Source organism: Nilaparvata lugens, chromosome 1 (genome assembly GCF_014356525.2).
Source record: "Nilaparvata lugens isolate BPH chromosome 1, ASM1435652v1, whole genome shotgun sequence".
NCBI lineage: Eukaryota > Metazoa > Arthropoda > Insecta > Hemiptera > Delphacidae > Nilaparvata > Nilaparvata lugens.
The window spans coordinates 67,453,802-67,466,895 of NC_052504.1; the positions used below are offsets into that span (position 1 = coordinate 67,453,802).

General features: G+C 31.9%; 1 protein-coding gene across 1 annotated transcript in view; it reads right to left on the reverse strand.

Moving 5' to 3' along the window:
* The window catches only part of LOC111043441 (tRNA-splicing endonuclease subunit Sen2), a 22,908-nt gene continuing 9,814 nt past the window's right edge, over positions 1-13,094 (reverse strand). The window contains exons 3-5 of the mRNA XM_022328397.2: positions 6,304-7,141; positions 3,676-3,830; positions 1-1,375 (exon numbers count right to left, since the gene is read on the reverse strand). Coding sequence (XP_022184089.2) covers positions 1,229-1,375; positions 3,676-3,830; positions 6,304-7,141 — 1,140 coding nt within the window. The 3' untranslated portion in view covers positions 1-1,228. The remainder of the gene's footprint in view (positions 1,376-3,675; positions 3,831-6,303; positions 7,142-13,094) is intronic.

The following is a 13,094-nucleotide window of genomic DNA, read 5'->3' on the forward strand; positions in this document are numbered from 1 at the left end:
TTTTATATTAATATGCTTCAATATTATAGCTGTATTTCAATTAACTTGCCAAATCTACAGCGAAAATATCAGAAAGCTCACCTATCAATCTCTAAGAAGTTTGAAAAATAAGTACTGGAAAGTAAACACAAAAATGAAGCTCTTGTAATATAGATTCATGAAAAATTGATTCAATTCCAATAAATATAATTATTGAGATATTGCAATGGCTTGTTTCATAGAAAGAATTGAATAGTTACAGACTAATGCTTGGTCAAGACATTTGAACATGGTCAAACCGGGTACTCTTTACACGCGTGCACTGGAATTGTCGATAGTAAATATTGCCATAGAGAAAAGATAACTAATGCCATAGAAATCATAAAATGTTAGTGCACTCGTTGTAAAGTGTTGGCGATTTAACCATATAATGTTCAACTTGAATAACATTATCAACTAATCATAATACAGCTACAAGTACTGAAAAATGGCGGATATTTTTCCTGAGGTTGTCACTAATGACAGGACAAGTGTGTTGAATATGGGTGTACAGACATGCTCATCATGCATGTTATGTCATCAGCAAAAGGCTTTGAACAACATTTTTTGATGTTAGGTTTTAGGTAGGTAGTTAGGTTTTTGTATGTTCGTTTTTTGTTGCTCTATTTGAGGTTAAATTATTTATTGTTATTGGTTGCTCATTTTAAGTTAGAAGCTGCTGACAAACAACTATGTTTTGTTCGAAGCCTTTCGCATGAATGTCTTTTATGTTTGAAGACTGTCCGTTCACACATGCTCGACACACTTGTCCTGGCTGTCGTAAGTGGGCCACTCTAAGTAATTATTGTTGTGAATGAGTATTTCTTTATTCATTCTGGTATCGAAAATAAAATATTTTTGTTGTTGGGAACCGTGTCTGACAGGTTCGCCAGCAATAGGCTGAATCATAATAATTTTGCTACTTACAATTTAAGAGCAATCGAAACACTTAGCTTTCATCCATATCTATACATTGATATGAACTCAGAGTTGAAACGAAATTTCAGCTTCATTATTTTTTCATGATGATGATGTCTTGAGCATTTCAAATTTGGTCTCGTATCAATAAAACCATTCCAGTAAAAACATGACAGATTGTGGTTTTTTATTACTTCATCAAATCGAATATCTTTGAGATCAATATGAGTGATTTACATTCAAGTTTTAGCAATGACTTACAGTAGTATTAATTAATATAGTTAAGGTTCTATCAATTATTGGTATCTTTGACGTTCTTGTTAGAGGTCCATCTCCGGTAAATTACTTCTTGAACTTTGAATTGTTTCACCACTTCGGGAGAGTCAAACTGTGATATGTCGTCTACAGTTGGCCATTGTACATGGCAGAGAAGAACATCCTGAAAAATCAGAAACATGGAGGTTACTGATTATTTCGTTTGAGGGATCGAAACTGCTTTCAAAACTCTCCAGTCTAGAAACTTAATTATTTACGATTCACTTGACTTTATTCGATTCTGTTTTCTCAAATGTTTGGACTGGTAACGGGAACGAAGTTTCTTAGATCAGAATTCCAGGAATTTCGGATAATTCATTTTGGGGGTGATGCTTACATTACCTCTAGGTTTGTGGGTGGGTATTGGGATAGATTATGATTATGGAAAATGAGTTCAACTTCAGATTCAGGTGGAATCGACTTTTCAATGAATAGATTATATTTAGTGGAGTCGACTCCTCAAGAGGTCACCCGTTCCAATGGGGGTCGCAGGTATGCCTCTAAAAGGCACTCACAGAGCAACTCCTCTAACACTTATCGGAGCAATCGCTGGTTAACCGTAATATTGCAATTATTCAAATAGTGAAAATAAAACTTATCTATAATATAATAAATAAAAGGAAAAAATCGGCTTATACATGTAGGTAGGGGATAAATTCACGAATGACTCATCATCACGTCTAAACTACTGAAATGATTAACTTGAAATTTTGCATATAGATATTTCATTTACCAAGGATGGTTATATGCCTATTTTGAATTCTTCAAGATTTTATTACATCAAGCTTTCAGTTTGTCAAGTTTCAAATTTGTCATGCTTCCAGTTTGTTATGCTTTGCTTGAGTGATCTTATATAAAATGGTGTGTTATATGATGGTCTTATATAAAATATTGTATTCAACGGTTTTATATTATATCTTCTTCTTTTATCTATATCCACTTCTTCTGTATTACTAGACACCGGGTCCCACGAAGAGGTCTACACGTTTAATTTTATATTACGTGTCCATTCATGCACCGAATATTTTTAAATTTTACACAGTTTACAAGGTAGGTCCTAAAAATATTCTGGGAAAATTTTAGCTCCCTACTTCGTAGAAACAAAATGGCGGCATATTGAAAATTTAAATGAATTGGTAAAATTTTCAGAATGCCACCATATTGTTTCTACGAAGGTTAGGGAGCTGAAATTTGCCCAGAATATTTCTAGAACCTACTTTGTAAACTGTGTCGGTGCATGAATGGGCACGTAATATAAAATTAAACGTGTAAACCTCTTTGAGGTACACGGTGTATATATATATAAAAGAAGGAATTGGCCTACACATGTACGGGATACAAGATACATGTTTGACGCATCATCGCGTCTGTACTAATGAACTGATGAACTTGAAATTCTGCATAAAGATTCTTATATTACCAACAATTGTTATAAACCTATTTTCATTTTTGTAATAAATTTACATTTATTTTCGTTTCTATCCCTTCTAGTTACGCCGCAACTCCACCTCATATTTATATTTCTTCATTAGTTATTCACTTCGAATCAATGAGGAGATTTTGCTCTACAATTCTAGACTAGTAAAATTTTTTATCTTATAAGGTTACCGAGATACAAAGTTTGAAAATAGAATTTTTTGTTTATGGAAATACGGATCAATGTTCAGTCAAGGATGAATTTTCCATTTTCCGACCGAACTTGAATCACGATTTCGCTGAATTTTAATGGGGTTCAAATGGAATGTTGGTTGAATGGGTGGGAATCATTAATGTGAACGTATAATGTAAGTAATGTTAACAGTTTGAAGTAGAGTTGGCTTGCTCAGCTGGCATAAGATTAGGCATTATTTGAATCTAGCGCCTGAAAGGAAGCAGTAAGAAAAAAGTTGGTTATGGACTCCTTTTATGTATCCAAACAACATATTAAAAACAGAACTACAATATTTTTTGCAATCACACTCCCTTTTACATGTATATATTGAATAGACTGATGAAGAAAATGAAAGAAATTCATTTATCAATGTTTGGGAGTTTGACAGCAATCAGGCATTTGTCCATGAAATGGAAATTACACATTCTTCACCACTATCCTTATTCTTTCTCCGTCTCTCTTCATGGTTAATTGTTGATGGAAAAGGTATCATGTATCAAGAATGGAAATTGATATGTTCTACGTTCACTGATTCATCTATACAGCCTTCGGTCACATTGGTACTGTACTATCATCGGTATTGTCAAATTGCATTTCATATTATTGAACAACTCTGCAGTGATTTTGTGTTTTGCAGAATACTCCATAGCATAATCTCATTAGAATTATTTTAATCTATCAAGAATGAAGCAGAGAAATTGATAAAGTGATATCTCTAAACATCATGGAATAACAATTTTATTCAATAATAATACTGGGACATAGAACGTTACCTTAGAAACGGTTTCAGCAAGTCTTTGTAGAGTGACGAATTTAGTCCAATCGAAGGGCTTATTCAAAGCAAAACTTCCATCCGTGGGTTGGCCTGCATCTTGGATTACTACTATGTAAGATGCATGATAGAATTTCGGTCCTTTCTTATAAAGCACTGCGAAACAAACAAATAATGATCCAAGATTATGATGTGTTACACAAAGATGTCACACATAATAAAAAATTATGTATATAATTGAACGAAATGGAGTACATGCGTGATCATTAAATTCTATCAAAGCAAAATTTATCCCATTCAGGTACAATATGGTTACATCTAGATCCTACTCTTGAAGCTTCCACCACATATTGACACAGTACAATAATAAAGAATAAAAAATATAGTATATTAATAATTTAATTGTATAGGAGGAGATGATGTGGTATTTCTCCATTATTGAAAGAATAAGACGTTGATGTTGTCAATGTACCACTTTAATTTATTCGAAAATTAATTCATATTACAGAACCAGGTTTCATGGCAACACCTGCCACATCTTCAGCTGAACTGATGATCGATTGTTATCTACAAAAATATATATGGCAGGTGCTGCCATGAAACCTGGTTTCTGTTATTTAAATTGATGTTGAATATAGTGCTGTTGACAACATCAACATCTTATTCTTTCAAAAACAGTATACAAAAATGAATAGCATTTGGAGTGATATTTGACACTGCAGTTCTTTTGCATTTCATTTCACCTTTTAATATAACTATAGTGTAAATTCTGAAAGATGTTATCTTTGAAACTATTTTGAGGTACGGTAACTCTGCGGTGTTGATATTGTTTGTACAATCAATTGAAATTTTAGACTGACAATACAGTGTGCTGGCCACTCTGTATCAAGCACAAGGAAATTTTGCATGAAAAATTGGTTCTGAACGTATCTTATGTTATATTAAAAAATCAGAACTACAATATAAATTGCAAGCACACCCACTTTGCATGTCTATATTAACTGGACATTTCTTTTCACCTATTAAAAATAAAGTGGAGTTATATTCAGGTATGTGGTGAGTGAGTTATTGAACATCTCATTCGAACTATGTATAACTAACTTATTCCATCTATAAACTAAGAACGAGTACATTTCTCAATACAGGTAGATAAATATACTGCAAAGTGCTACCAATTCTACCACTTCAAAGTATTTTAATATTAGAATGTATTAGTATTATAAAAGAATGATAATGGTGGAATAAGTGACATTCTTAAGTAACATAGTTGTTATCAAAATGGAGATGATTAGCATGGAACCACACTATTATGCTAATGAGGTTAAGAGTTAATCTCTATTAAATGCTTTACCAGATGACATGAAAATGCTGGACTTGAAAAAATTAAAGAGGATAAAGTGTGACTTTTACAAGGTATGTTCAGACCAAGCTATTTTACTCTGCAGAGCTACAAAGCGACAGAGCAACAGATATCTGAACGTCCGCAGAGTTTGTGTTCATACATCTGTGGACCGACATAGCTATTTTCGCTGTTTTCAGTTGCACTCTGATTCCAAAATTTATAATTATTACATTCATTTTTCATTTTTTTGAGCAAACGCAAGCCAAATTATTTATTTCAAGGCGCTGAATCCGAGTCTGAAATTAGAATTCTCCTATTTTTATTTTTACGTGATTTAGGTTTTTGATGAGAGATCTTTATCGAAATCGGATGTCTGGAGAAAATCGCTCCCAGAGCGATTCGAAAACATCGTCTGCAAGCAGAGTTTTCTTACTTTACTTTACTTTTCTTGTTCGTCACAATTATTAAACTGCATTAAGGGAGCAACGATCCCGCAGTATATGACACGTCAAAGTTTAATCTAATATCTACCATCCCTCATATTTCAACATAACAGATCCCACATAACATACATCAAACAAACATTATTCAACAATGAAGTCTGCTAACCTGTACGGACACAATACAATAAGGAATTCCCTGAGTGTTTTTTTGAACTCCTTCAAGCCATCAATTTCTCTCATGAGAGATGGGATTGAATTAAATATCTTCATTCCCATATAAAACGGAACACTCTCCAGCAGGATAAGTCTGTGGTGTGGGTCTGTGGTGTGTGTAAACAAAACCTCTAAATGTTGTATTATGGGGATGACTCACCTGGTTCTCCTCATACATTCGTCTATTTTTAAAAACGAAGATTGCTAAATCTAATATATAAATAGCAGGAGCCGTCAGCAATCTCTTTTCTTTAAAATAAGGTCTGCAAGAACGCATTGTATTAATCTTATAAATACGTCTTAGGACGTCGGCCGGCAGATACACAGATGTCAGTGTGAGCACTCGCATTGTTTAAGCCGGAGACAGATCTTTTTAAAATATCCATCCACAGACTCTGCAGAGCTGCACATTTTGGTGAGAAAATTACTTTAATACATTACTCAGTTCAATGATTACTTCTGTAATCAGACAATTGACTCTAACACTATGATACATAAGTTTAGACGAAACTTAAATTTTAGTAATGATTTGACAAATTCTTATACCCCTTTCACAGGAGGTCACTGAATGAAAAATATTAAATACAATAAACTATATTCTAGTGTATTTATTTAATATATAGGTACTTACAAAAATCGCCCCCGTACTTTAACCCAGATTTGACGACCCAACCTTTTGATCTGAAATGGTGATAAACAATATACGAAGATATGAATGTTGGCTTCGCTTCTTGGTAGATCTGCCACATTTCTGTTAGCAACAAAGATGTCCCAGAGAGATCGACTACTTGTAAACAACGAAGAGCATAGCTGAGGAAGAACGCTTCTTCCAGTGATAAATTGAGTGTTTCCTGCACAGTTTTTCGGGATTCTATGCACAATCGAGGTTCGAAGTCGCACTTATCATAGTCGATCACATCATTTATTACAATAACTGAGTTCTCAGGAATATCCTGATCATCCGTTTCCAAAGGCTGTGGATTGTTCTCATTCTCATCTGTTTTACTTCTTGAATTTGAATCTTCTGATAGCTCAATAGGCTTGGAATTGAGACCTGCAGTTTCTTCAGAAGGTTGCAATTCATCACTGATGAAAGTGAGTTTTTTTGATCTAAGATCTGACTCAAATTCATGCTTGCGTTTTCTGCTAGTGGATCTAGTAGATTCTTTATCATCGTCGCTGCTAATTGATATTTCATTTACTATTGCATCAACCATACTTTCATCAGACAGAATTTCAGGAGTCTTTTGTGCAGATATTGAATTAGAAATTACATGACTACTGCTATCAGCATGTTCTTGTATATTATCAGATTCATTGGTTGCTCCATCGAGTGTAGAGGGAGACAGCTTTTTAATCCAAGACAGGCGTCTATCCCATTGTCTTTGTTGCAGGACCGGAGGTGAAGCTAATTTGCCTTTATCAAAACAAGGAAACGCTCTCGAGTAACAGCCTTTCCCAAAGCATCCCTGTAAAAAGAATGATCTAGAATGAGTTTCAAGACTATTTATTTCTAGAAATGAGTAAAATGAATCTATAACAAGCAAATTTGAACACGGTGGGCTAAGTTATTCTTATGAATTTCGGGGATGCGATATTTTGATTTTTCACATACTCACTCGCTCACTCACTTTTTTACTATCCACAGCTGTTTCAGCCAAGGATGAATTATCCTTGTCGTTCAGCGAGTTATCCCAAGGTTGAGACCTAGTGCAATCGAATTTTTATATCATAAACCTAACACAAATATTTGGAACAAATGTTCCAAATTTCGTGAAAATCGTTAGAGCCGTTTACGAGATCCGTTAAACATAAATAACCAGATATAAATATAAAATAATATAAAAATACAGTAATAAAACAATTTTTAATTTAGTAATTTTGTTAGAAATCCGAAATAGTTATTTGTGCAACTAGTGCGCAAAGTGACAGTTTGCTGCACCAAAAGAAACGTTTATGCACGAGCCGTAGGCGAGTGCGGAATAAAGGTTTCTTGAGTGCAGCAAACGAACTTTGTGCATGTATTTCACATTAAATTTTTCCTACAGTTACCATTGAATATGAAAAGTGATTAATTATGGGTAAAATTCCCTAAAATCCATCAAATGTTTTTCTGTGTAATTTTGTTATTAATAATTTATTTTATTTATAAGACCTTAATTTATTTAAAATAAAATAATAATTTAATTATAATGATTAGTAATTCAATTGAAAATTTATTTCAATCAATAATTTATTGAAATAAACCAATTAATTTGCAAATGTAAATAATTTCCAATTTCTAAATAATTTATCAACCAATCAATTTTTAAATAAAAAAATATATAATTTAAAATAATGAATGATAAATAAAATTCAAAATGTATAATTAAATATATTTCAATATTTAATATTCAGTATTAATATTTATAATAATATCAGTTTTTTTATTTATCATTTATTGAATTATTAAATTGGTTTATTAATTATTCTATCATTAATTTTCATTTCAATATTTAATATTTTTATAAATTATATTATTTCAAATAATAAGAATATAAGTACTTATTATTAATTAATCAATTAATAATTCAAATAATTTAAATTTTTAATTTTACATTTTAAATATTTATTTTGTCAAAATTACATGAATAATTTTCATTGAAGTTGAAAATTCTCAGCAAAAGTTCTCATTTTTATAATTATACAAAAATCAGAAAAGAATACAGATATAAGAAAATTCACATTCAAAATACACAGTCAACAACATTGTTGATAGCTGATTGGGATGGCTGCAAAATGGCTGAACCGACAAGCGCGCGAATTACTGGAAGAATAAAATTGTACCTAACTTCATTTCATCCAGCTAAAAACAGGATTCAGATATTTAGACTTATGGTTAACAAAAATTACCGAAAAATACTATAAGTAAACTGAAAATATTTATAAAATAGCATAGACAACAGAGAATATTTTATTGTAGTATATTCTAATGTTATTTTATTAATTTTATTTACATGGATTTCGAATGGTAATTATTTAACCTGAAAATTCGAATTTCATAATGTGTGTTTGCTACATTTCTCATTGCTTGGAGTTGAAATAATTATTAATGTCAATAGAAAAGAAACATTATTTATTATTGAATGATGAGAAGTTATTATTTGATTATGATTAAGATAAACATTATTATGGTTTTGGATTTCTAGATTGCGATTTTATCATAAATATGCAGCCATACAGCCATTGATGATTCTTATCTAACCACAGACATTGTTACCAACTTAATTTTGATTTTCCTGCACTGGTGCCCAAGGCAACCAATTGTATTGAGTCTATTAAATTGAAGGCCAATCAGAGAGTAGCTTACAGAATTATTCTTAGAAGAGACAAATTTTTCTAAAAACCTCCTTCTTCTGGCTTAAGATCCCGACCTGAGAGGATGCACATGGAGTTTAGGGTTCTTTCTTCTTCCTTTTTAAAAATTTTAAAAACTATTAAGCCAAACCCTTTTTTAAATGTAAAGTATTTGTATTAAATGTCAATTATCTGTGAACTCAGTGCTGTCAAAGAGTTCGTAATTTGTAAAGATTCCCATAAAAATAGCTTTAATTCGAAAGAAACTTATAAAAATCTGGATCACGCGTTAGCCCAGCAGTGACGAAAAGGAGCCTACCTAATTAATTATTGGAAATAATTAATTCAATCCACGAGACCATCTAGAACTTCAGTTCAGTGAGTGATAAGTTCACGAGCTCGTTTTTCTACGTTCAGTGGGGTAATTAATAAAAAAGCACTATTCAAATTAACTTGAATTAAATTAAAAATCACCACGTGTTGAATAATATCACATAGTTCATAAGAACATTTTATAAATTTATTTAATATATGTAGGAAGCTTACTTCCACGCACGGCCCGAATTCATACAAATCCCTGAGATCTTGTGTCTGAATATTGATTTATTAATTATAAATTTGTTAATTGAACCAAGTATAGTATATCAAACCTATAGACCGAACAGGTTTTTATTTGCAGAATTTTGTATTGATTGGAAGTCTAAGTACCAGTATTAAATATAATATATTTATGAATTTGAAACTCACTATTGTGAATATTAGTAAAGCCTGTGATAATTATTCAGATTTTTGAAATAGATTATTTAAGTGAATTATAGATATATCGAATATTTTATGCACATCTTTTTTATGGGAATATATTTTGTGTTTTATGTCAGCATACAAACTCATAGAATTTTTTATTATATCCTAACTCATCTCGTGATATACAGTTTGAGCTATTTTAATATCAACAAATATTTAGCAGCACTTAAAATTATTGAATCAAGTAATATTAACCTTATTCAGAGCACTCAATATTTATCATCCTTTGATGATATTCATTTTATCAGCCAGAACAAGTATATTGAAAAATTATATTAATAAGGTTCCAGTTATATCATATAAGGATCCAGAGAGTTTCAAGAACTGGCGTTGTAAGTTCTAAGGAATTTTGAAGGGGTATATTGGTGAATACTTGTATTAACGACGAGCGTTTTAAGAATCAACTAGAAACAACTATAGTTGGTCCTTATTATTCTCTAGTGATACATGGTTACTGATGATCAGTCATCAAATATTCTTTTAATTTCCTCACTGGTATTCTTCAAGAACTTCACAGAAGCAGCGGTAAGAATTATCAATCACTGGTCATTGAACCTTATGGTAATTACTTATATTTGGAATATTCGTGTATCTACCACTGAGCTAGAGCTGAGGTTTGAACCCAGTAATTTTGCGAGCCGGACGGCCTTAATTTTTTGTGAATTTATTCGCAAAAGAGGGAATTTAGAGACTGCTCTTATAAATAAATACTAATATCATCGCTCTATCATGAGAGGTAACCCTCCAAGGTCACAGAGCACAATCTCACAATGTCAATAGAAAAGAAACATTATTTATTATTGAATGATGAGAAGTTATTATTTGATTATGATTTAGATAAACATTATTATGGTTTTGGATTTCTAGATTGCGATTTTATCATAAATATGCAGCCATACAGCCATTGATGATTCTTATCTAACCACAGACATTGTTACCAACTTAATTTTGATTTTCCTGCACTGGTGCTCCATACAACCTACTAACTATTTTGTGTTGTCATGCTGCAAATCTGGAGTATGCAAAGTAATACTTGCACACTTGAGCGGAAAAGTGATTCTTCGCAGCCTGCAATCAGTGCAGAAATGGTCACTTTTCAAGGTATCTGTAGAAAAAACAATTTAATGCTAAATAATCCTAATATTGGGGCACTATAATATATAGAATAGCGAGCAATTTCTGTATATCTGTTTATATTTTTATATTTGGTTATCTGATTATTCATGTTCAACGGATCTCAAAAACAGCTCTAACGATTTTCACGAAATTTGGAACATAGTAGGTTTATGATATAAAAATTCGATAGCACTAGGTCTCACCCCTGGGAAAACTTGATGAAGAACATGAAAAGGATAAAAAAATTATTCATCCTTGGAAAAACAGATTATAATTTTGTTATAAGTAGCGTGAGTGGGAGAGAGACAGAATTATTTCCAGCTGTGTAATCAATCAGCGAGAAATTTTAATCGAGTTGATCAAAATAATCTGATTTGTTCATATGACATGATAATCATTCTAAGCTAGAGTAAATCATAATTTTCAAAGTTATTCATTATTTGACAATTTAAAGTGATTAGTGAGTGTTATTTTGTTATTCAATTTAGTTTGTAAATAATCTAAATTAGAACCTTTTTTCTTTTTAAATGTTTGATATCATAAGCTACACCTTTCCTTATTCATAACTCACTCAAATCTTAAATATCCCGTTTGTAACCGCCCCCTAAATACCCCATAATGTCCCCTTATTCTGTATCCTTTTTTCTCTCCATCCGTCTGCACCGCGTAATCTGTGGTCTCTGCTGCTACAATTAAGTCTCTGTGCGTACTCTGTGGTCACACGACCGTTGGATTCAAAACTGCAGTCTTCTCGGTTGAGAAAGAAGACACAGTCTCCGAAAATTTCCCCCATTTCTAATGTAAGTTTTTAAGTGTTTTCAATCTATTTATATCGTGTCTCCTGTTTATATATATATATATATATATATATATATATATATATATATATATATATATATATATATATAATATATATATATATAGAAATCCTATTATATTTATGCGAGCAATTTCTGTATATCTGTTTATATTTTTAATATCGGGGCACCGAGCTTCACTCGTTATTTTTATTTATTAATAAACAGAACACAATTCTCTAAAATGATCGTGTTTATATTTCACAGCTGGCAATACGTCAACTTATGAATTTAGGGGATGCAATATTTTGATTTTTCACATACTTTCTTACTATCCACAGCTGTTTCAGCCTAGGAAGAATTATCCTTTTAATGTCGTTCAGCGAGTTTTCTCAAGGATGAGACCTAGTGCAATCGAATCTTCATATCATAAACCTACTATGTTCCAAATTTTGTGAAAATCGTTAGAGCCGTTTTCAAGATCCGTTAAACATAGATAACCAGATATATAAATACAGAAATTGCTCGCTTAATATAATAGGATATCTGGTTATTTATTCAATGGATCTCGAAAACGGCTCTAACGATTTTCATTAAATTTGGAATATAGTAGGTTTATGATATAAAAATTCGATTGTACTAGATCTCGTCCCTGAGAAAACTCGCTGAAGGACATGAAGAGGATAATTCATTCTTGGAAAAACAGATGATAATTTCGTCGTCTGTCGATAACAGAAGATGCGTGTGCCTGTGTGGGAGATCAGATGTGTAATCAGTTAGCTTACCGTATCTCGTGATAAATCTAAAAATTTTAATCGACTCGATCAATATAATCTGATTTGTTGACATGAGATGGTATATATCATAATAATCAAAGTTGATTATCCCAAACTGTAACATTATTTCATTTTCTGACGACACAGCCTTGCTGTTTCATGATAGAAATTGGGATGACGTTTTTAAATCAGCCAACACGGGACTAAATTCAATTCATACTTGGTTAAAAAGCCATATTTTGACTTTAAATTACGAGAAACCCAAGTTTATCACCTTCTCTCCCAATGAAAATGGACAACCAAACTCAAATCTAAAACTGAAATTGTACAGTACTGAAAGTCATGAAAATTTCAACTGCACATGTCCAGAAATACAAAAAGTAAAATCAATAAAATACCTTGGTGTTATGTTGGACGATCATTTAAAATGGACTGCACATACACTATATCTTTGTAATAAATTGAAGTATCTGATTCACACTTCTTATAGAATAAACCAGTTAGCAAACCGTGTCATTATTAGAAATATTTATTTAGCATATGCACATGTCCTTTTCACCTACTGTTTGGAGGTGTGGGGTGGTGCATATGAT